The 25,025-nt window shown below is 38.8% G+C and overlaps 1 protein-coding gene across 1 annotated transcript in view; it reads left to right on the forward strand.

The window, feature by feature from the left end:
• The window catches only part of LOC306757733 (sodium-coupled neutral amino acid transporter 3-like), a gene marked incomplete at its 3' end in the record, with an annotated part of 41,968 nt that overhangs the window by 12,028 nt on the left and 4,915 nt on the right, over positions 1-25,025 (forward strand). The window contains exons 2-13 of the mRNA XM_079242859.1: positions 6,915-7,158; positions 7,944-7,976; positions 8,190-8,283; positions 8,373-8,488; positions 13,355-13,428; positions 13,582-13,674; positions 13,870-13,951; positions 20,140-20,222; positions 22,171-22,229; positions 22,599-22,745; positions 23,349-23,428; positions 23,867-23,967. Of these exons, the coding sequence (XP_079098985.1) occupies positions 7,022-7,158; positions 7,944-7,976; positions 8,190-8,283; positions 8,373-8,488; positions 13,355-13,428; positions 13,582-13,674; positions 13,870-13,951; positions 20,140-20,222; positions 22,171-22,229; positions 22,599-22,745; positions 23,349-23,428; positions 23,867-23,967 (1,099 nt within the window). The 5' untranslated portion in view covers positions 6,915-7,021. The remainder of the gene's footprint in view (positions 1-6,914; positions 7,159-7,943; positions 7,977-8,189; positions 8,284-8,372; positions 8,489-13,354; positions 13,429-13,581; positions 13,675-13,869; positions 13,952-20,139; positions 20,223-22,170; positions 22,230-22,598; positions 22,746-23,348; positions 23,429-23,866; positions 23,968-25,025) is intronic.

A 25,025-nucleotide genomic window follows, 5' to 3' on the forward strand; every position in this document is an offset into this window, starting at 1 on the left:
CACTGAGACAAGAGACACAGATATTCCCACTAGATCTACCGACATCTGGCTTTGATTACAATAGTTTAGTGTTTGATCGGCTTTTACTGCTGTAAATTCTGCTGTTCTTGCAGGCATTTATTAACGATAGCTTTGATCAACATTGATAGGAACACAACATTCGGGTGCACACGCTCACTTTCAATTAGGATGCTCCACAGAAGTGGGAACAGGTCACATTTTATGTCACATAAACACATTTACTGACAGTTATGTCTCTTAAGGATGCTCTGAAGTGCAATTGTGACTGTAAGAGCTTATTTTTACCAGTCAGCAGAAGTATCTCACATTCATCCCAGCTGTCTGGGAGTGATGCCTGCAGACTAAGGAAGGCAGGTTTATTTGTATTGCCCATTTCGTGTACAATAGTGCATGTGCAAAGATGTTGTACATAAAATATTAAAACCATTACAACAAGGTACAAAAGAAACATAAAAAAGTAAAAAATAGTAGTACCAGTTAAGTATAATAAATTAGTCTTATTGTCTCAGAAAGTTGTGATAATTAGACATTTTTGTCCAACTCAACCTGTAGACTCTGCCGTCCTTATAGAAGGTTCATGCTTAACTCTGTGGTTAATTCATGAATTGTTAATCATCTTGTGGAGTCTGATTATCTTTAACTTGAGCCGATCATGTTAAACATCATGTTATCATGTTTCCCAATAAATTCAGTGTTTTTGGCTTAATATAGTTGAAATAGCACCGGCTTTTGTGTTCTTACGTCAATTAAATAACATCTTTACTCTTTTTGACACATAAGATGGATTTTTATCTATCTTCCACATTCTTTGTGAAGACAACAGATAGTTTTTTCTGCCTGTGGCTGTTTGGAGTGTTTCATTCATTTCCCTGTAATTACACAACGCTTACACTGCATTTGTCCCTGTGTGTGTTTGGCTTTGTGTGTATTTATGTGACTGTTCACCCTGGTGTGAGAAACCAGAAGACAGCCAGATGGTTGCTTGATGCCTTTGGTGAGTGTTTACTGTGTATTTGGCAGCTACTGGGTTCAATGGCACGTGCAGAAAAAGTACTCTAACGCAGCTTTGTGTGTGACATGAAGTGGCGGCTTTTCACATATCTGCAGCTATTTTTATTTTAGGAGTCGTACACGAAGCGACCTGAGTGGCACTTGAGCCTGATTTCCTATTTGAGCAAGATGAGCTTTAATCTGATTTGCTCTTTCGTCCTGTTTGTCAGAGGTCCTAAGCCTGAACCTTCGCAATGAAATGTCCCCTCGCAGACTTATTAGCTGCTCATCAGTAAAAATATGAGCATGTGTAATCTCTTAAGCTGGAAAACAGGAAATCTCTGTTCATTCATGGACAAAAGAGAGGACACGGAAATGGCTTTAAATTCTCTCTCATTTTTTCGGTTAAATGATTATTGAAAAAAAAGATTTTTTGTCAATTGATCCCTACAAAAACCTTAGAAAGTGCTTTTTTTTCCATGACACTTCATTCCATTAATGGACCTGCATGTAAAAAAAAAAACAAAACAGAAATAATCCTTCAGTGACTGTAACACACTTCTGTAGATTAAGAGTCTGTAAATCACATTGGTGACTCAGTTAAAAAGCCTTTTGGACCACAGGCCGCGTAAAATGTCATCAAGCAGTGGCAAAAGCGGCTGTATTATGGATTACTTACTGTATTACATAAGTTGAAAACCCTCCTCCTCCACACACACACACACACATATCCACACTAATACAAAGCCACACATTTAATTACAGTATCAAGTACATGAGGGCGCAACAAAGACAAGTGCACACATGCACATCAGTAAATGAGGATGAATCAGTGTGAACTATGTTATTGGGTTTGAGCATCAGTTTAGGAATAAGAGCCAGAGAAGCTGCCTGGCTCTGGTTGCCTCCATGTGGGATGACGTCCCTACAGAGCCGCTTACGTCAGAGCCTGAGAACTGAGGCGCACACACTCTCTCTGTGCTGGCAAACGGATGTGATGTTTTGAGAGAGGATTTGAATAAACATAGCCGCTGCTATTGCTGTGAAAAGGTTCATTTACTCCCACCAAGAAGATCACAGTGTGGTATTAAGTCTTGCGGGATTTGGAAGTTTATATAAAAGTGGGGAATACTGATTTTCTAAAGATAATCTTTTTTTTTTCCCCCCCACCATCTGATCCTTCTGTTTAGCTGTATTTATTTATTCATTTTCTATCTCTAATCCCTTTTTTAATACAAAGTCTTTGTTAAAACAAGGCAAAGCATTTGCGGTAGCCGATGCAGTAGTACATGTGATATGTTCAGCTATGTTTGGAACACGGGGTTCTATTAAATAGCAAGAATTATCCTCCCATCAATCTGCCTGTGTTCTGCATGATGTGTGGCAGATTTAGCAAGATCATCACCAAATTAACATTGAAAATGATTGGAAAACTCTGCAATGAAATGGTTGTGAAATCAGGGAACGTTGTGTTTGTTCGTGAAGACGGATGAACATGTTTTTGCATGACATAGTGTCTGCAGAGCACAGTGTTGCTGTTCATCCACATAAGCCCTACTTCTGTTTCACACCACAACAGCGTTGCGGCACAGTGGTTGTCTTACCTCATTTCATTGCCTTGTTGCTGCTTCTTAGTTAAATGCTTGCATCAGGGTGGATGAGCAAAAACTGTATTTTTTATCATTATTTTTTATTGTGTTTCAGTAGTCGTTTTGTTTTGAGTTTACACCAATTTTTTTGTTTTGAGGTGAGACTGCAGCTCTCACATGAGGTAGGTGTGATTTAGTTTATTCTAAGGCAGTCTGGGATTTTCTTTTTCATGTTCTAAACGAGTAGTTTTCAGTGTCTAAACCTAACCAAATGGTTTAGATGAAGAAAAACTTTAAGCAAGCATTGAATGAAAGATAAAATCAGGCTGAAGAAACTGCTTGAGCAGGTATCTCATGTGTTCGAATCCCAGTCCTGATCCCATTGCCTGTCTTTCTCTGACCTCGATCCTGTCAAGATAAAACCCACAATCACATGAGACAGGAATCAGTTGTGACACCAACTCCCAAACCAGGAGTGTCCAAAGTCGGTCCTCGAAGGCCGCAGTTCTTCAATGTGTCCCTGTGTCCAACACACTTGATTCATATCAAATAGATGCAACAGCCTATGAAGTTCTGCACAATGACTCACTACTGTGAATCAGGTGTGTTGGAACAGGAAAACATTGAAAGCCTGCAGGATTGTGGCCCTCAAGGACCAGAGCTAGACACCCCTACCCCAAACAACTCCAATCCACAAATCTACACTTTTTCAGGTCAGAAAGGGTTCACTCGCATCAACTATATTCGTCTTTGCTGTCAATAATATCAGATGTGCCAATTCAACTATTACACAATCGAATTAGCACATGTTTTATTCAACATGACGCAACCTTTAAGAATCATGCCCCCCTTGAGGCTGCAGCCGCATAGGGGAGCAGGACAGACAAGTGGCTCTACCACGTTAGCCACTGCTACCCCAATAATTTAATTTAATTTAATTTAATTTAATTTAATTTAATTTAATTTAATTTAATTTAATTTAATTTAATTTAATTTAATAATATAAAATAAAATAAAATAAATTTAGCTCTGTAGAAATTTATGGCTTTGAGAAAATTTTACAACACATAATTGGAAAAAAAAAAAAAATCCTCATGTCCTTTTACTGCTACCTGCCACCTCTGGTCCTCCTTCTTTTGCTAGAACTTCTACAAAGGCCCCGCTTTAAGAGGTCCTTCTAGTGGATTTCACTCATGCTTTGTCATGCTTTTTCTTTGCTGTTTAGCTGAGTTTAGAGGACATAACTCAGGCCAGTCATGTCTGCTGTTTCAAGCTCAACTGCTCAAGGCCATTGAGGAGGACCCCTTGTAGCTGGACAGCCCATCGTTTGCAATCCTTCAATGGCTACTCCAACATCTTCGAGATTTGTGGACTGTGTGAGTGGCAGTGCGGTTCTGTGCAGTGATTTGTCCCACCAGGCTGGCCCTGCCTCTGCTATTGCTACCGTCAGCAACTCTGCTACAACTGTGCATGCATACAGGATACTGGCATTTGTTGAATTCAAGGTGGCGTCTTTTCAATTAGAGAGTGAAATACCTTTTCAGCCCTTCGAGTGGCCTGGCGAACTACAGCCAAGGGGGCCCCGGCAGTATAATGATGCCTGGCACAATAGTACCACTGTTCCCCCAACCCGTTCCCAGGAAACCACACAACATGTGCCATTGTGCACTGTGCTTTGCTGCCCAACCACGTTGCCCGGCTTTAGCCAGAGACACCGAGAGTCCTGGCTGTGCAGTGAAGCTCACGGCATTGTGTTTGCTAGGTTCAGAGGACTGCTAGGTGCAGAGCAGGGGTTTTTCACCTTACACTGTATTTGGTGCGTTGAAATATTTTTTTTTCCCACAAAAAGTTACCTTCAAAAGAGTAAGCTGTGAAGCGGAAGAGGCCTGAGGCAACGAGGGAAGCTGAGTAGCTGCCAGGAATGGTAGTACAGAAAACCCTGAGTATTGTGGCCATATTGTACCCTTCTCAATACAAGAGGAAACTAAGAGAAAAGTGACAAGCAGAGAAATGGAGGCACAAAGACCGCTAGAACTGGTTTGTAGCTGGTCCTGGCTGGTTCTTCTCTTTATATCTCAATGCCGGGTGTTCAATCATTTGTGTGCTCCTCCTTTATAGATCCCAACATGGTCACCATTATAGCTGCTGTTTATGCATCAGAGCAAAGGAGATCATTCAGGGCAAGCCGGATAAGGGGGGCTTTAGTCAACAGCATGTAGGAGATACATGTCACAGGGGCCCTTCTGGGCCCCACAAGCCAGCTGGTCAGCTAATACAACACACAACAGGATACCCAGGAAATGGAGGCCTGCAGCAAAGCCTAGTGTGTCATGGCAATGTGAAAACCCTTTCCTCTGAAGGAGGACCTGTCAGTTAATGTGTCAGTTATTCATGAGAATTGCCAAAACATTGTTTCATCAGCAGGTCTGAGTGGGAGCAGGTTACAGCAGCACATGCTGGTGGTTCTCAGACACCTTCAAGTGTGATTAAAAAATTACATGTCTATAAGCAAAAAGGATAATAGATATGAATGAGATCAGGTTGGATATGAAAGGAAAACTGAATACAATAGAATATCGTTTTACATTAGTTTGTATTCTTGCTTATTTCTTCATTTTGATTAATTAGTTATTTTAAAACATTTATTTGTGTGATTTCTTGGATTTACATTACTAAATAATTTCTATATCACAAAAAAATTAAAATATATTCATTTATTTATTTGGTGTTCATCAAAGGACCAAGATCAATTTGCTTTGTGTGGTTCCTCTTCCACAAGATGTCTACATTATCTTCATCTGTTTTATCTGTCATATGTATTAAAATGTACCCAATCTTCAGTGATGGCCACATGAAGCCCTCTGCCTGCAGCCCGAGCTGCTCACCAATCACATGAGTGATTTCATTCTGTAGGATACAAATAAACAGTCAGGTGGTCAAATCTGTGTTACATGATCCCAAACTGCAATCATCTCATGATGGTTTAGCTTTTAATAAGTGTCTTTTCTTTCCTTTTTTTAATACACTTACTTTTAAATACTGGAACATTGACCAGGAAGTTTTGGCCTAAATAAATGTGATCTGTTATCCGGGTATCTGCTAGCTTAGCTTTCCCAGCTGTCGCTGGCAGATGAGACAGGAACAGATGAGTCAGTGGATTCCCTCTGTGGCCTTACTCTACCTCAAACCCTCCTTACATATAAACCTACATATATTACATAAAATACAAAGATGTCCTAAAGGAAACTTGTGGTGTTTTATGTTTCTACATTTTATCATGTGTTTATTTAGTTATTCCCCATTTAATCTATCTGTATATTCTATTTTTTTTTTTTTTAAATTATTTTTAAGATTTTTTTTCCTTTGCTCCTTTTTTTGCAAATACTATGTCAAAAACAACAAATAATAAAAAAAAATATACATTAGAAAATTGTAGCAATGTATCTCCCTGTTATGGTCTATTTTATACCTTTCAATCAGCAGAAATGAAAAAAACTTACAACAGTGAAGAATTAACCAATTTTTAGCAATATTTTAAATCTATTTATTTATTTTTATTCATGCAGAATTACTTAAAAGAATTTGGATTTTATTATCATCGAATGATAACTTATCTCTGGAATACACACATATTTTTTTGATCATCTTATATATTTTAAACAAATGAACTCCTTGAGCCCTGCAGTGTCATTGTGTACCCACAATGTAATGACGATTCCCCCGCAACACAGAGATTTAGTTGAACACACAGTAAAGAAAACAATTGTAAGATTTTTTTAAAAGATGAGCAAATAAAAGTATTTGCATCAAAGAATGACTGAAGGTCGCATATAAGCACAAATCTAAAAAGTTTCATACCCACCTAAAAGGACACTTTCAGGAATACCAGGAATATTCCTTTGCAATGATTTACTGGCATTATCTGTGCAAGGGCCGTCTCTGGTAAGGCCAAGTGGACCAAAATGACTGAGGTTTTAGTACAGACAGTTCAGATCAGGCCTCAAAAATGGGCTTTTTGGCACAATTTTGCCACAATTTGGCCAAAAGCACAGTCTTCCAACTGGGGGACTTCAGGAGTGTTCCGATATTTCCCACAAAAGTGACTTTATGATTATGTTTCAAAAAATAAAAAATCTTCAGCTTATGGTAGAATTTATATTCAGTTGTGGTCTTATGAAACACTTTTATCTCAGGTTAACTGTTTAAAACCTGTTTGTTATTTAAAAACTCAACATGTCTATGTCTTTATATTCTCAAAGTGCATGCTGTAATCATCTCTCTTATGATAATAATCCGTGTTTTCATCTTTTACAGATCCCAAGAAGAAATTAAAAGCATCTCTCTTCAAGCACTTTCGGCGCATTCACACCGACTCGGACATCTTCGCGTTTCAGCAGAGCGATTCACTCACCTGAGCAGACATGAGTGAGGATAAACCAGCTGCGACTGAGGAAACTTCCCCAGCGGAGATGAACGCTATTCCTAACGGGAAGGGCCACGAGCCGGGGGAGGAGATCACAGCATCAGACAAAACACCCCCTGCAGAAGATTGTGAAAAGTGAGTACTGCAAAGTATTACAGTGTATACTGATCCCCCATATTCACGTCTGTATCCACAGGAATGTATACCTTACCTTAAAAAAAGGGAAGGAACTCCAAATAAAACCAGTTTTCAGGCAGTTTTCTTTGTCAGCAAGTATCCCCACTTTACAAAATAAATTCTGTTTACATAGAGAAGAAATTTGCCCGTACATATTGTAAATACTTACACTAGTCCTCTAGATTTGGTCCCATCACCAGTTAAGTTTCCAAGAAGCAGTGTACTACCAAATACTGTGGACTTTTGTGTAATTTTAAAAGAGTAAAATGATCACCTAATGTACATTGTTGCATCCCTAATAACCTGAAAGTACCGGCTATGAATGATGAAAGACTGAATGGTGCAGTCATTTAGTTTAGTTTGAACCTTGACTGTGGACTTGTGGTTTAACCTCTTTATTTAAAGGCACAGACAGCAAAGTGCTAAGATGTCTCAATTTTCAAGATGCAGCATTTGAACACTATTAGGATATACTGGGAGACCATTCTTGCACTGTGTGTTGAACTGGGCCTGGATAATGGAGTGATTTCAGTGCCTAATTATCATATCAAGCTATTTTCTGTATGCTATCTATGTAATAGATTTATTTGATGGTTTAATTATTCTGCCAGGACACAGATGGTGTTTTATAAATGTGTCTTGTCTCTGCTCTTATTGTATCATGATTGTGGGCGTTGTTTTTTTTTTTTTTTTCACTTTGTGCTCTCGATCGGTGATGGATGACCTCTCTACACTGCTTTTAGGGAAACTGTAGCCAATAGTGCCCAGAATGCTAGGTACGTATGAGAGAAAATGAGGAGAATGAGGAGAAAATGTGCTTCACATTCATTTCTCTTCCATCTGTTGCAGTTGTGTCTTGTGTGGAAATAAACACAGATGTTTAAAATGAGAGGTTGTGCTGTTAAAAAAAAAGAAAAAAGAAAAAAAGATTAATCTTAAGTGTGTTTTTCCAATTATGTAGTGATGTTTCATGTGTTTTCGAACAATAGTTCACACAGACCTGAAAACACAGAATCCAACCTCCCAGAGAGCCAGGAATTCCTATCAGGCGTGGAGGACAAGAAGACAACACGCTTTACAGATGTAAGTTTATACACAGCTCAGTTGCAGCATGATGCAACACAACCTTCTGAGGTGTTTGCAGAGGATTTAAGCTCTCTGATTGGTTGCAGTTTGAAGGAAAAACCTCGTTCGGAATGTCCGTCTTCAACCTTGGAAATGCCATCATGGGTAGTGGAATTCTAGGACTGGCATACGCTATGGCCAACACTGGGATTGTCTTGTTTCTGTAAGTCACTTATTCGTAAGTAAAAACTGTGATTGAAAAAATATTGGTGAATTAAAGAACCCAGATTTCAAAGGTATCTTCAGACCTTTAGGGCTTAGTGATCACCAATCCTGGTCATCGAGGACCGGTATCCTGCAGGTTTTCCAAGTATCTCAGCTGCAACACACCTGATTCAAATCAATGGGTATTTAGCAGATATGAGCAGAGCTTGAATGAGTCTGAGATTGGAGATTTCCAGCAGGGTCACTTGGAAAACCGGCAGGACACCAGCCATCAAGGACCAGGATTGGTGATCCCTGCTGTGGGCTTTACCAGAACAGCCTGTGTCACATCAAGCAGCATCTAACTGTGTTGTAATCATCTTGTATAAACCTCTTTTATGACAGAGAAACTGATGATGCGGGGTGTGTCTGATGTCTAAATAATGACTTATGTAAACAGATCTCTGGATTTAATAAGCTTGTGCCATTAACAAGTGCGGTTTCACTCACAGATGCAGAAAATAACGGCATTGTTTCTGTGTAATTAACTCTCAGCTTTCAACCGGTCGGCCTGTGTGCTGCAGGCTCTGCTGTGCTATAAGCAGCATAACATTTAAGTCTCCACAGCAGCCTTGCACGTCAGATCAATCTCTCCAGGTCTTTTGACCTTTCAGTAATAGAGAATAGAGAAAATTTTCCTTTTTATGCATTTTATGGAACAAAAAAAGAGACAAACAACACATAACAAAAGCATTATCATTAAAAGCTTATTGATTAACAAAATGTGGTCTTGCTGTTGTTTTAATGTTGGTGTGTTGTGCTCTCTGCATCCTGTCTGAATCCCCCTGCCTTTGAGGGGCATGTCTAGACTGCTACCTAATAGTCATACATGCTCATGGAATTGCAGCAGGAGGACGTAGATGTGATTTATGGTGGCTGAATCCCGCAAGGATACATTGTTGCTCCGGGGTGCAACACAGTTCTTTCCCCTAAAACTGCAGCTTAAAAGCCAAAACGGTGACAGGATATTAGGCAGGCAAGCTTGCTCTTGTTAAATTGTATATTTGTTCGTGAGATTTGCAGCTGATCCTTTTTTCCTGCATAGTTCTCAGAAACAACTAGAGTAGTTTCTCCAGAGGGAAAAGGAGCATGAGCACTCCCTCGTCTCGTCTTCTCGCGGCTGTTTCGTCACTTTTCATGATGGTGCTAGACTGGAGAGCAGTGGACGCTAAAGCTGGTTGAGATCAACATTTTTTTCCTGAAAGATTAAAGGGTACTTTGTTAATTTAATTGAAGTAACTTCTCATATCTTAACATTTCAAAGCAAGTTTACAATAAATAATAAAGTTTCGCATGATTTTATGATTCTTAACTTAATTCATTACTATAATGAAAATGTCTGCTTCTGTTGACAAATTTGTTAGTTCTTATCAAGGATCAAGAGTAGAAGTGTTTACATATAACCTGAGTGTCAGCATCTAAGAGTCAGATCAGTCTGGAAGGAACAGAAAAACTATTTTTATTATTAATGGCTGCCATCCTAAATCAACTTGTATTCATTTTGCCCTCTTCTTCAAGGCAGTCACATTTGTAAGATTTTCCCCTCGTGATAGAAAAAGCTCCTTATTTTGATCCGAGAGCTGTGTGTATGTGGTTTTTCAAGCTTTTCGCCATTTGAACTTGCTGAACTTTCAGCCACTAAATGTTAAAGTCTGTGACACACATGATCTGACGTGAAGCCATGTAGTAAATCAGACTACAGTAAGTATTCACACTGTGGTTGTACTACTGGTACTATGTGACTCAATGCAGCACAGAGCGTGCACATATCCACCCTGTTATAGATGAAAAACTTATCTTTGTATGTGCGTCTGATCTCGCATCAAACAATAGGATAGAAGCTAAGACACACAGCCAGGGTCTGCGACATATTTGGCAAAAAATGTACTGGTAATTTCTCCGATGTGTTCCACATTGGACTTCGGGCTTGTGATCGTCCCCAATTCCTTTCACAAGCACGATGAGTCATTCAGAACCTCAGGCTCTGCCCATAGCAGAGACAGAGAACCGAAAATGAGTCAAACAAAAGGGAGGAAAGCTACTGTAAAAGGACAAATAAAAATGACAAATGTTTTGTCATGTAGTTTTGTTCTCATCCTTCCTACTGAACATCTGGCGCAGACATCCTCTCAAGCATGAATTTCTTTTAAACAACTGAACCTTTCATTTTGCTACTTCGATGTGCACACTAAAGTGAGATGAGCTATATCAGCCCAATCCAACGGCTAAGAGCCACAACACGGGTTATACTAATTAAAGGTATTGGTTGCACAGCTGTTGTGTGTGTAGAAGTGGAGGACCCATACAGGTGGAGGTAGGAGGTAAAATAAACAAACTTTAGTTAAACTAAACCAAAAATTAAAGGTTTGACTGTGGCAGATAATCCAAGAAATTAAAAACAAAACGCCATGCAGTGGGGTAAAGCAGAAAGCAGGTCTGGACAGCTGGAGTGGACTGGGCGCTGTGCAACGCCATCCTGACTTCCACTTTCTACATCTATGTGGTGTTTAGTTCACCAAATAAAAAAGAAAAACACTTTTAAAGAGGCGGGAAGTGATGCTGATCCACTAATCCACACGCTTTCATGCAAGACAGCTCGAACTTTAAAACCTGTCTTGGGATTTCCTTCATGTCAGGTGAAAACTCTGACTGGGATTTATTTCAGTTTAGAGACTTGGATTGCGACACCATGTTTCAGAGAGGTTGGCAGGCGTACCTGTTACAAATAATCTGGTGAGACGGGGCTGATAAATTAAACATTGCATATGTAAACTAAAGCAAGGAAAAAGTGTGTATGAACTGATAAACAAAGACCTGATATGAAACAACAGCAGGGAGCAAAACTCTATGAAATGCAGCATGAAGTAACAGTTTAAAAATAAAATTATAAAAAGCTGAATAAAAAGGAAATTCAGTTATTTGGAAATCATTTAGATCGGGTTGTCCAGCTCTGATCCTCAAAGTCCACAATCCTGCAGGTTTTCCAGGTATTCCTGCTCCAGCACACCTGACTTAAATTAATGAGTCATTGTTCAAAACCTCATTGCCTGTTGGATCCATTATTGTAAGTCAAGTGTGTTGGAACCCTAACTCCATCAACAACTTGTAGGATATCAACCCTCTAGCTCTTACTTTGCACCCCCATCCTGATTTAAACCCCCCTTTAAAAAGCATAAAGTAAATGTATGTATGTATGTTGAACTGACATTTTAACTTCCACTTAACACATTCTGCTGAAATATTTGGCTGATTCTTTTTGTGTGGGACAGATCTGGTCTGCAGGCAGGTGAGTTTATCACCTGGGCTCTTTTATTACAGTCATGCCATTACAATACCTGCTAATCAAATCAAATCAAATCAAATCAAATCAAATCAAATCAAATCAAATCAAATCAAACTTTATTTCTTGAGCACTTTTCATGCCACAGGCAACACAAAGAGCTTTACAAGATTAAATCAAGTCATAAAGATTAAAACAAACATTAGATAACAAGACATTTAAAAACAATAAAGACGCAAGCTGTTCGCCTCTGCAGACTGATGTTTACGGTAACAAGCAAGACCTTCCCATAGTTAATACTTAACTCAGATCTGTGGATGATGTGGTAGTCTTCAAACACATTCCAGGATGCATGCATGTTTTCTTTTAACTTTAAAACAGCAGTAAATGATTATTAAGGTATTGATAATCATAACTATTAATCTAAATGGGGAAATTCAGCACTGCTGGCCCTATGGGGACTCAAACCTGGGTAATCCAGAACCAAGTCCACCTCTAGAATCGCTCTCCTTATCTTAGTTTCAAAACACTTGATTTCACTGATTCATTGAACTTTGAACAGATAAAATATATTAAATCATATTTTGTTTGTGTCCTTTGGTTCTATTTCGTTTGTGGCCTGATGTTTTATGTCAGTCAGATTTTTGTTTGTGGGTGCAGATCAGCGGGTCAGGGGCACTGCTCTGGTTAGGAATGCAGTGGGGTAGAAATTTGTGCACAGAGCTACACTGACCCAAGTGTGTCAGTCTGTCGGACCGTCAGCAAATCTGTCCTCCCACTGCCACTTGACTGACAAACTCCTCACTCACGAGTCAGCTCATTCTTCCACATAGTTTGTTTAAAAAAAAAAAAAAAAAAAGCCAAACACACAGAAAAGAGAAACTGTTAACCAAGAGTAAAGTCGAGGTGAAAGACAAGCTGTCTGGCCTTCCCTGAAAGAGAGAGGGATGGAGGATTGTGTGTGTGAGAGAATCAAAGTTCATGTCTCTACTGGTAACAACAAAAGACTAGACTGAAAATAGCTGGAAAAGGGTAGACTGGGTCAGAGAAAAGGAAAAGATCAGGGGTCCATTCATGAAACTCTCCCAGGGGCGAACTTCTAAAACCTGCTTTAAATGATTGCTCAGACATTTCGTTTAAAAATGCGTCGATAAATCCCAATGAAATATCACAACATTAACATGAGACGAACAGGGATTTTATGGCATCCATATAAACACAGCTGTCACACAGAAGATTTTGGTTTTTTTTTGACAACCCATCTGTTGCATTTGTGTGTTCGTAACGGTGACAGACAGAGGGCAGTGGGGCTGACAGGTCAACCTCTGTGGCTCAGCTGGACTAACAGTCTGCTGTGAAGTGGAGCCTTGGGGTTTTTTCTAATGCAATCTATACACCACCAACAACAAAAGTATGCTCATACTGCAGCTGTATAAACAGCCTTCAGGTTTTTGTACAATGTAAGAATTCAACATGAAAGAACTCAATCTTCTTTGAAATGAGAATATGGGATTTTTGATGGTGTTTTCTCTTTATGTGCTTCAGGATACTCCTTACAGTGGTAGCAGTCCTGTCGTCGTATTCCATCCATTTACTCTTAAAGTCATCAGGTATTGTAGGTATGTGAGCAACAAGACAATCTGCATCTCCTGCCAAACATTTTACACAATCTGTAAACAGCAGCGTCACCAGCAGATTAGATGTACAGTTTTCACAGCGCAGGACAGAAAACACGAATAACATTCAGTTGTCTTGTGACGCTTATTTCTCAGGTATCCGTGCGTATGAGCAGCTCGGCTACAGGGCTTTTGGGACCCCGGGGAAGATGGCGGCAGGTATTGCCATTACGCTGCAGAACATTGGAGGTGAGGTCACGCAGTGCCATCTGTGCTCTCGTCTACAAATGTGCATGATTTTTTTTTTTTCCAATTTCCTGTGACTTTTCAGGGATAATAATCATAGTTTTTTCTGATTTGACGCATAGGATTAATTGTGTTGGCGTGAGAGGAAGCTGCTGTACTTACTAAATGTTTTTCTGTCTGTATGTTTCTCCATCACAGCCATGTCCAGTTACCTTTACATAGTCAAGTATGAGTTTCCTCTGGTCATCCAGGCATTTCTGAAAGTGGATAAGCCTGCAGGGTGAGTTGCTAACACATGCGTTCACATGCACCAAATAAATAATATCCAAAACTTCATTGTCACCCTTTTCCAGCCACTTTTCAATTTAGTTTTATTTGTGTTGCAGCAATTCACAACAGTCATTCTCTTTAGTTTACTTACATTTAGACAAGGATGAGATGGTTTAAGAGTTTCTTTTCTTATTTTTGCCAGTTTAGGTGTAACTCTTTGACAGAGTAAAACATTTTAAGTTGCAAGTTTTCCTGAAAATATTTGTAGATCATGAAAATAATCATGACTTAGGTTGAAAATGCATTTGATAAGTACCAGCAACAGCAGTAAAACAAGACTTGTCTTTTGTTTTCTGAGGTGTGCTCATATGTAAATAACTATTAGTGTCAAGACACAAGATCCCAGCTGACTCCTTAATCTGTAAGAAAAACCCAAGCTGAAGATTTTTCCAGCTCAGCTTCTCTGTTTCCCATTAAAGGTGGAGTATGTAAGATTTTCAATATTTAAAAAAAAAAAAAAAATTAACTAAGAAAATAACTACAATCATAATTAGATAGTATTTTAGACATGTAGGTTCCAGTCTGTCCAAATTAGTCAATTTTTAAATTAGTTGTAGACTATTTTGATAGTCAATGACTAATCAACTAGCCCTAAAAAAACAAACAAAAAAACAAAGCATCATTCAGACATATTTATAACAATTTATTGTGATTTCAGTAAAGTTCATACTTAATCTAATATTTTTGAAAACTAAATGGTATGTTATGCAAAAAGTCCTTAAACTAAATGAAAGCGCAGCTAACTCACGCTATCAACAAACTCTTCCTAAGGGGTTTCATACATGTCTCAGAATGGATGTATTGGCATCATATTCCTGTTATACTGTGCCAGTTGTCGGCAGCTGGTGCGAGAACAGATGCGACAGTGACCCCAGAGGAGGAGAGTGGCATGGCCACCGAGAACACTCGCATCAAAACACAGCTAGACTCCACAGCTGAAAATGTAAGCTGTGGGATATCACTGGCCAGTGCAGGTGGCCACAGAGACAAACAACACCGACTTTCTGGAATGGAAGTGGAAGTGAGTTCACCCCAGTTAAAGAGCCTCTTCACCTACTTTTTGTTATTGAGAGTCAGTGATGAGCAGGAGGGAGGATTTGGACTAAACAAGATGAAATATATAATTCAAACTTAGTTATGCAACCATGTGGAAAATGGGCAAAGATGGAGTTCAGCCCCTCCACATTACAGCTTAGAAAAATGTGCATGAAGTGTGCTGGTTTCAACGTGCAGGAAGGAGAAGGAAGACCTTTTCTACCATATTTTGTTCATGGTGTTCTCCTGAAACAGACGTTATGCAATGTGACAACATGCAAACATTGTGTTCTGATGTCAGCCTGTTTTCTCCGTGCAGCAGTGTCAGTGCTGTGGGCTACGGTCAGCGATCAGGGTTTATTTGAAATGACAAACTAGGCTGTCCCAGTGAAACCTCACCCTGATAATATGTGTGTGTGTGTGCGTTCCTATATTGCTAAACAATTGGCTGAAAAACAGACACCTCAATCAATTATCCTGAAGCAAAATGGTGTAAATAACAATATGTCATCATACCTTAACAATTAACATTTAAATCTTGTCTGTTTTTTTTTTATTATTATTTTTGGATTTAATTCAGTTTGTTTTGCTGCTTTTTGTCAGATATATAGTTTTTTTTTTTTTTTGTCTTGTCCAGCATTTAAGCAAGCAGACTGATGTTCTGGATGCTGTGTTCTGCTGAGCAAATTTATTTTGCCAAGGGGAACTTTTGTAGATGTAATGATCCCCTTGTATTTCTTGATTCTTATTTTATTTTTCAATTTGTTTTGGATAATAGCTTGTATTACAGAGTTTATGCTGCTGGACCCGACCGGAAAGGACAGGAAAGGGGCAGAAAGAGAACAGAAAAGAGAACATAAAAAAATAAAAAAAAAACAAAAGAAAGAGATCAATGCATACATGTATATGCACATACATACCCACCTACATATATATGTATATACACTCGCACATACATTATATATATACATATATACATACATACATACATATACACATACATACACATGCATACACACACATGTACACATACATGCATACATAAAGATAGATATACATACATACATATACACATACATACACATGCATACACACACATGTACACATACATGCATACATAAAGATAGATATACATACATACATATACACATACATACACACACATATATATATATATATATATATATATATATATATATATATATATATATATATACATATATACACATATACATACTCATACATACACACACATATACACATACACATACACACACATACACATACACTCACACATATGCATACATATATACATATCCATACACATACATACATACACATACACATAAGTACACACATACCCACCCACACACATAAATATATATTGTCAGATATATAGATTCAGTTTGTGTGTTTGGTACTCCTGTCATTTTGTGAATGTGTGAATTCACATTTATCTGTTTGTGTTTATGGATGTTTCTGTGTGTGGGTGTTTTTTTTTTTTGGTTTTTTTTTAACAAATCTGGTCATGGACAGTTCATTAGCAAATGAAGACCCACAGTTTTGTGTGTTTGCTCAACTGCTCAGCTTGTTAGCAAGTGGCTGGTGTGTGACAGCCGACCTGGCTGTACTGTATGGAAATCAGCTTGTTAAGGTTTTTAGAAGTGGTTGTACATGTGTGTTTTTGTCTGTGTTTGTATGGGTTAGTGAGGGTGTTTAAAAGCCAGATGGCCACTGGGCGCAATGACAACAGGATAGGTGAGCTTCCTCTTTTTTTAAGATGCGTGTCTGTGTGAGTGTGAGTTGCAACAGATGTTGTGACGTTCAATGCCTACCGCCTGACAGGGGACGAAAAATTAATCACCCTCGCTGTGTCGGTCTAAAAATAACTCTGAGCTGTTTCTTTCCTAGACATAACTGTGCCTGTGGTGGCAACGTGCGGTTGGTTGCGGCATTTCTCACACTGATCTCCACTAAGTGTGTGTGTGTGTGTGATTTCTTAGTTTGCCAATAGAATGCAACCACATTCACCTCCAACCGTGTTTAATCAAGCGCAACGTTTGTGGTTGTGCCACATCTGTTCAGCCCAGTGAATAGTTGTGGTCTTCCTCACCGTCCTGCATCCTAAACAGAAAAGCATTATGTGGTAAATCGGTTTATTCCAACGGCAGGACGTGAATGTGAGCACAAATTCTTTCATCCAATTGGAGTAACATGTTTCTTATTTCACACAAAGCACAGCTTGTGAATAATCTGACATTGCATTTCTGTCAGAAAATCTAATTTATTCAAGGCAACACAGGTATCTCCACAAGGAAAGACACACTACCGCTAAGAAGCAGAAATTCACAAATGAACAGAGCATGTCAACATTGTGTGACGGCCCCTTCACTGTTTTAACTTTGTTTAACGGTTGGTGTCTCTGTTGAATGTTTTCAGGTGCCGTCATAATCAGTGGCATGAGCTGGGCCCGGTGTGTTCTGCCACCAGTTCCACAAGCCTGAACTCAGTGTGTCTCCGTGGCTTGGGCTGGGAGATCACCCTGGGTTTGTGCGAGCGTGGAACTGGTTTACTTTGGTTTAGCTTGCTTTGGTTGTGTTGTGGTTAAGTTGTTTTGATTATGTTTCTTTCATAAAATTTTATTTTTTGTAACCACCACTTTTGTGCCTGCCTCCCTTCCTGGCTACAGCCTTTTGAGCCGGGCTGTAACATTTGTCAAGAGTTAGAAATAATGAATTCTGGGCCCTAATGGTCTTTGACAGTGTTAGAGAAAGCCAGGAATGATAAAGCAAAGGGCCCCAGACCAGGAGTTGAACCTGGGCCAGCTGCAATAAGGAGCTGCAACTTCTTTCAATGAGAGCTGTTCAACCAGTTGAACAGTGGTGGTTATAATGGAAATCATAAATGTGTGTTTCAAACCTTTCATGAAAAAAAAAAAGAAAAAAAGAAAGATCCCTTTGCAGCAATCACAGCCTGACAGACCTCTTTATGATCTACTGAGATTTCACTCCATGCTTTCTGGAACATTTCCCACAATATGGATCGGCTTGACGTATTCTTCCACCATACCATACGGTCAATCTGCTTCCACAACATCATAATACGGTCCAGATCTGGAGACTATGTTAGCTACGCCTCTGCTGTCAGAATTCAGGATCACTGCTTATTCTTTGAATGTTGCTGACACATTTTGGAGGTATGTTTAAGGTCATTATCCTGGTACAGGATGAAATCTGCTCCAATTATCTGCTGTCCACATACTCTGGCAAATCTTGTGATTGCGTTCTTTCCTCAACAGCCCTTTTTTTTCTGCACAGTTTGCTGTTGTCTACATTGGCTTCCTATCAGATCCAGAATTAAATTTAAAATCTAAGTTCTTGCTTACACAGCCTTGCATGGCCAATCCCCTGTTTACATCACAGCTCTGCTGCAGCTTTATCACAGCAGCAGGGCTCCGAGACTTAGAACAAAAGGTGATTGTGTGTTTCAGGCTGCCGCTAAACTCTGAAACTCTTCCATTGAATTTAAGATCTTTCTGTTCTGTGGACATTTTTTTAAAAGCAGCTGAAAACCTTTTTAGTCTTTTTTTGATTTCTATTGCTCACATTGATCAAGTTGTTTTATTCGTTATACTTTTGCATTTTTATCATTGTGAAGCCCTTTGTAACATTCAAGCTTGAAGAGTGTTTAGAAAAAACCTTTAATGACTTATTATTTGAAAATCTGTCCAAAGCACCTGCAGACATTTAACTTGAACTCGTATGATCAGTTTGCAATATCAAAATGCTATTTGATTTATGTGGACTAGGGGTGGGCAGCTCTGGTCCTTGAGGGCTGCAGTCCTGCAAATGATAGGAGTTTCTCTGCTGCAACACGTCTGACACACATCAGACTTATGAGCAGACTGGTGCAGAGCTTGACATCAAGCTTTGCACCGATCGACCAATTACACATTGATTTGAGTCAGGTGTGTTGCAGCAGCTAAACTCCTAACATCTCCATCCTATGCATCCTGTGAGGACAAGAGTTGCCCAACCACCCTTGATGTAAACTCTAATTTTACATAGATCATAGTTTAAAGGATTTATTTGTGTTTCTGTAGAGTTTTTTTCTTTTTTTTAATGTAAAAGTCTGCAAAATGACAAAGCTCACCCTGAAGCGTGGTATTTGTACTAAACTACCTGAATTTCATTGTTGATAGCCAAACTCTTTCCTTTGTCACTTATCTGCGTCATTATGCAACTCACTTACATAATGTAGCATCTCTGGTTGGTGCACGCTCAGACAAAGCAAGCAAGAGCAGAAAATGCATTCAGTGCCAAATGGAGAGCTTAAACTGAGCTTTTTGAACTGTGGCAGAAGAGAAAATTAAACTTAAAGAATGTGGATTTATTCCAGTATATTATAAGAATAAGATGGTTGTCCCGTTTAAAGACCTGTTTAATATTGATGGTTCTTCAAGGCTTTTGTTTCAGTTCCATGTGCAGGACTGATGCATGGCAAAATTGCATTTAGATGTTATTATTGAATTAGTGTGAGTTCTCATCTTAACCAGGCATCCAACCCAGTATCACAAATGGGAAGCAGTTCAGAGTTTTGTTCTGCAGAACTTCTACATGTTAAATCCAACTAATGTCCCAGGTGTACACTGAGGGGCGTACACCTGAGAAAAAAGAAACACATTTCAAATTTGCTCTTTTATCTCTGCTGCTGATTGATCTGTTCCATAAAAGAAACGCTAACTCTGCCTAGGCAGCTAATTAAATTACAGCGAGGCAGCTAACTAACAATCCTCCCCACCAGACATGATTTCAGAGTTCCAGCTTAGTGTCTCGTGCTACAGGAAGCAAAGAGGCTTATTTTTATCTACATATTTGATTGTCTGCCAGTTGGGTTTGATTTATAGTAATTTCTGATCAGACTGAAGCAGATGACTTGACACTGAAGTGGAGATATTAAAATAATCCTTCCTCCACCCTGTACTCTAAGCTTTTTTCCTTGTGTGCCTAATTTTGTAAATGCTGAAGAGACATGAGATGAAAAGGAAAGTGAACATTTCCAATTGCTACACTAATTTCTCCGTGTCTGCCTGCCTCTCTGCAGAGAATGGTACCTGAATGGAAACTACCTGGTCATCATTGTTTCTGTGGCAGTAATCTTACCGCTGGCTCTTATGAAACAGCTCGGTGAGTGTGTATCATGGCTTTTTTACTGCAGGACATCCATTATCTGTAATCCTGTCACAGCAGTAACAGTTAGGGGATATTAGTTAACAGCAGCCACCATAAATGACAAATGATACAATCATACAGACAGGCAATTACGTCAAAACCTCAGCGCAGTGAGCCATGGTGCATTGCTAACTTTCCATCATTGTGTTTCACTGTCTTGCTTGAACATAAAAGTTATTCAGAATAATCAAATACATTTCTATATTTTTTATTATCAAAATGCTCTATAACATCTGTGAGTTTGCTTATTTGTTTCAAATCAAGAAAAAATACAAAGATGCGTGTTAGTATATTAGCTATTTTAAATGAGAAATGTGGTCCACTTCCTCACAGCGGGTCTTGTTCCACTACATTTTTACAAAAGATCAGAAGGAACAAATGTCTGTTCATGTCCCCACCTTTTTATTTCTTTATTAGAATATCTTTGTTTTTGATAGGACATTATGGAATGAAAAGGGGGTCCATTTATGTGGCTACAATCTACAATTTAGCTGCTAGATGTCTTCAAATTCCACGGGTGTCTCCTTCAAATTTCATGAGGTGGAGTTTGGAGTGGAAAGGATTACCCTAAAAATCCAACTAGAACTCCAACAGGCAGCCAGACAATGTATACAACATTTTAACAATCTGACAAGAAGGAAACACTAAAAGGTTAGACACAGAAAATTAGGCAAAACAAACTGGGATGAATATCTAAACAAAATGAATCAAAATAAAGAGAATAAAAGAATTTAAACACAGTGAATTAATAGTCATTGTAATAACCAGTGACAGACACCAGGTGTAACTGAGAGGCAAAAATAACTACCATGAACAAAAAGCATGAAATTTAAAAAAAAAAAAGAAAAAGATGTAAACATAACCAGGACATAAATTAACCAAACACAGACATGTTTAAGAACAATGAAAATAATAGAACCAAACCCAATGTAACTAGAAAATGACATCAATTCAGAAACATGAAAGCCAAACAAAACAAAATCCAGGTTTTTATTAAAGCCCTCATGTTAAAAAAAAAAAATCCTGTTAAAATCACATATTTCCATAATGTGATTAATTTCAGAATACTGGGTTAAAATTCTTTATTTTCCTTGGTTTGTCAATGTGCTGTTTCCCATCATATAAGGACTACTATGAGGAAACTGGGTGTAGCTTATTTTCTCTGCCAAGGCACCAACTCTGGCCTTCTGCACGAGTAAGAAAGTCTACGTAACAGACATTCAGGCCTCATCGGTCTTCTTGTCATCCTCCAATTTTAAAATCCCTTATCCCTTATCCCTTATTGTCTTTGTACATTGTGTCATTTAGGTTTTGCCAAGATTTTTGATAAATCCATAGATGCTTCTTTCTTTTTTTTAAATTAATTTTATTCCTGGCAGAGTGACAATAGTCAGAGCCAAGTGGGAACTGTTTCTTTTTAAAAAAAAAAAAAAAAAAACTTGCCTTGCTTTGTTATTCCAAAGGACAGCATTTTCCCCCTGATTCCTTGGTTTCTTTTTCTGCTTCACCACAATTGATGAAAACATGTCAGAATTATCAACTCCATAAGATCGATGAGTTCACTAATCTGGATTTGTCTTCATTGCTCTTGTGACGCACATGATACGTATCTCAATGTGAGTTAGAGAAATCTTGGTAGGAAATGAGAAGAGGAGGCATGGCTGACCTTTAGTAAGAAGTCTGTCCCCTGCTGAGACACAAAGAGTGCCACAGTCTCGTAATGAACCTTTCTCATTAATTTTGTTTGCCAACCACACTGTGCAAGTTACACCTAAACAGTAAAATGCAGTGTTACCTCAGCATTAAAAAAAAAAAAAAAAAGTAAAGATAGCGGATATTACACTTAAAATCCACCATGTAATCCCTGATGCGAGAGGGTGTTAATGAAGTGTTTATATTTCAGGATACCTGGGATACACCAGTGGCTTCTCACTGAGCTGCATGGTTTTCTTCCTCATTTCTGTAAGTAATCTTCAGCATAAATGCAGTATGTGTAAACTAAACATTACATGTTGCTTCTTGTTTCTTGCCTGTTGGATGACAGCATACTCAGAAACACTGGGACCTTTTTAGTATTCCCCACTCTGTCTACTCATTGCCATGGACTAATGTCTGCATGCTGCAGTTCCAGGCTGTGCTGGTTCTCTGACCTAGTTTTGGCTACATGAGCCGTAATCCACTCATTCCTCTCCCTTGCTTTTTTTTTTTTTCTTCTTTTTTTTTTTTCTTTCCTTTTTTCTGCCTCTCTCTGTGACATATTTTCTGCCCGCCTGCATATTAACTATGTCCAACAGCCTTTGTCCCAGTTTAACGCCTCTTGTCTCTGCACAGGTCATCTACAAGAAGTTCAATGTCCCTTGCCCATTTGTGGACTTTGCATTTAACAGCACTGCCAACGAGATGAGTGTCAATGCCACAGATCCTGGTGGGGAGGTCGATCCCGCCTGTATTCCCAAACTAGCCAATCTCAACTCACAAGTAGGTTTACGCATGTCACCCACTCTAAAATTGCAAGTCCACCTGCACTGCTATGGCCACTGACAGCCTACCACTTATGTCATCAGCATGTTGCCAGAGCCTGTTCACAATCCAAGCATGGTAATCTTGGTTTGAAGCACTTTGGTACACCAAAGAACAGATGAGGATGTTTACTGAGCTGTAAATGGTGGACCATGTGATTAAAGCAAGGCTCAGGATGGACAGTAACCCTTGAGCTGTCTGGAGAATTTAAATTTGCACAGTGAGACTGGTAAATTTGGTCTCTGTGCACCCAAGAAAGAGGGCCATGAATTAAATGAGAAAATCTAAACTTTCTTTTAAAGCATCCTTCAGCATCCTTTCAAGATGTATTTTTCTTATTCAGGCTAGTAGGATCTGTCCCTACTGCTTAGCAGCATACAAGAAAGGCATTCTTAAATAGGCTAAAACTGGTTTTCTGCCAGGCCAAGTTAATCGCAGGAAAACAATTAGCTCTCTGTGATTTGTCCGAGGGAGTAATGGGCAGTAACGCTCGATGTTGGTGGTAAGACGTCTGGGATGGCGCTGCTTTATCTATGGTGACCTGTTGGGGTTCATTTTCAGACGGCCTACACCATCCCCATCCTGGCGTTCGCCTTTGTGTGCCACCCAGAGGTCCTCCCCATCTACACAGAGCTGCGCAAGTATGTTCCTATGATGAAAAACTCTTGCTGACTTTGTATTGGATAAAGAAAAAAAAACGAACAAAAAAATTGCTGCATAACAAAGAGGAAAGCTACTGTGTCTGCTTTATGCTTGGCTGATCATAACCTAGTCACATGCACTGCTTTCACTTTACGTTGAAATGTGTTGGCCCTGTTCACATTGAGTGGCATGTTTTAAGCCTAAATGTGTCATGCTGCTTTGAACCACTGTTGCTTGTTTTCACAGATTCATTTTGAATTTCTTATTAAAATATTTGCCTACATATTCTTTGAAGAACAATGGCCCTGCGGCTGAAGATGGCATTTACAGTAGCTAGGCTGCAGGCTTTTTATAGAGGCATCTTTTTATCGATAGATGTCTCAATGTGGTGTTTGTTTGTGTTTGTGGCATCACATAGCAATATTTTCTGATTTCAGTGCCACCAAGAAAAAGATGCAGCATGTGTCCAACATCTCCATTGCAGTTATGTACATCATGTACTTCCTGGCTGCTCTTTTTGGATACCTAACTTTTTATGGTGAGGCCTGGTCTTCCTCCCACTGCAGAATATTCTATCTATCTATCTATCTATCTATCTATCTATCTATCTATCTATCTATCTATCTATCTATCTATCTATCTATCTATCAATCAATCAAGCTAGCTACTTTGCTACCTAGCTACCTAGTTAGCTACCTAGCTAAACAAGCTGTATATTAGTTTTTCCTCAGCTGCTTTGGTACAGTTTTTGCTAAACAGGAAGTGTAGGTTTACTGTAAAATCCTGTAACTTTCTCCAAAATCCCTCATCTTTTAAATAAATATCATGTAAAACATCCAAAACCAAATGTGCGCAGAGAGTTTAAACATCATTCAAGTCAGAAAGTTTGCTAAATCTGTTCAAATAAATGTATGTACAGATTAAAGGTGCAACATGCAACAAAAACAAAGGTCATTGATAGAAAAATGGAATGTATCAGTAACAGCTTTGTTTCTGCTGGTATCTAATCACTTTACTGAAATAACTGACATATTTCCATACCATACATGTGGCTCCACATATATGGTAGCTGCCATATTTGTGTCACAATTTTTACTGTGGGGTCTCTGGACAACCAACCCTCTGAGCTTTAAAACTGCAGTACCGAATTTGTGCTAGAGCACTGTTTGGGATAAGTAACACCTTAAAAGGACTATAGATGATGACAGTTCACACATGCATATAATTTTGAAGTAGTTACCTGTAGTAAATCCACTTGCAGATGAAAACATGTTTATGATTGGAATACTTTTGGCCACTGGTTGCTCCCATCCATTCACATCTTTGCTTGGTATTTAAAGTAATTTAAATGCACAATGATGTCAGTTCTTCTTACACACTGAACCTTTAAACAGCATGTTTGAAATGAACACATTTTAGCCTTTAAATTAGTATGCAGTTTTACACCCACATGAAAAAAACACTTGAACAGATGAAGAAAACATTTCATATGAGAATATCTTAAAACAAAAAAACAGCAGTAAGTGTATAGTTCTGTTTATGATATATTCAGTTCAAAGAGATTGGGAATTACTCATTTTATCCATTTACTGTTTT

Source organism: Telmatherina bonti (assembly GCF_933228915.1).
Source record: "Telmatherina bonti genome assembly, chromosome: 6".
NCBI classification, from domain to species: domain Eukaryota; kingdom Metazoa; phylum Chordata; class Actinopteri; order Atheriniformes; family Telmatherinidae; genus Telmatherina; species Telmatherina bonti.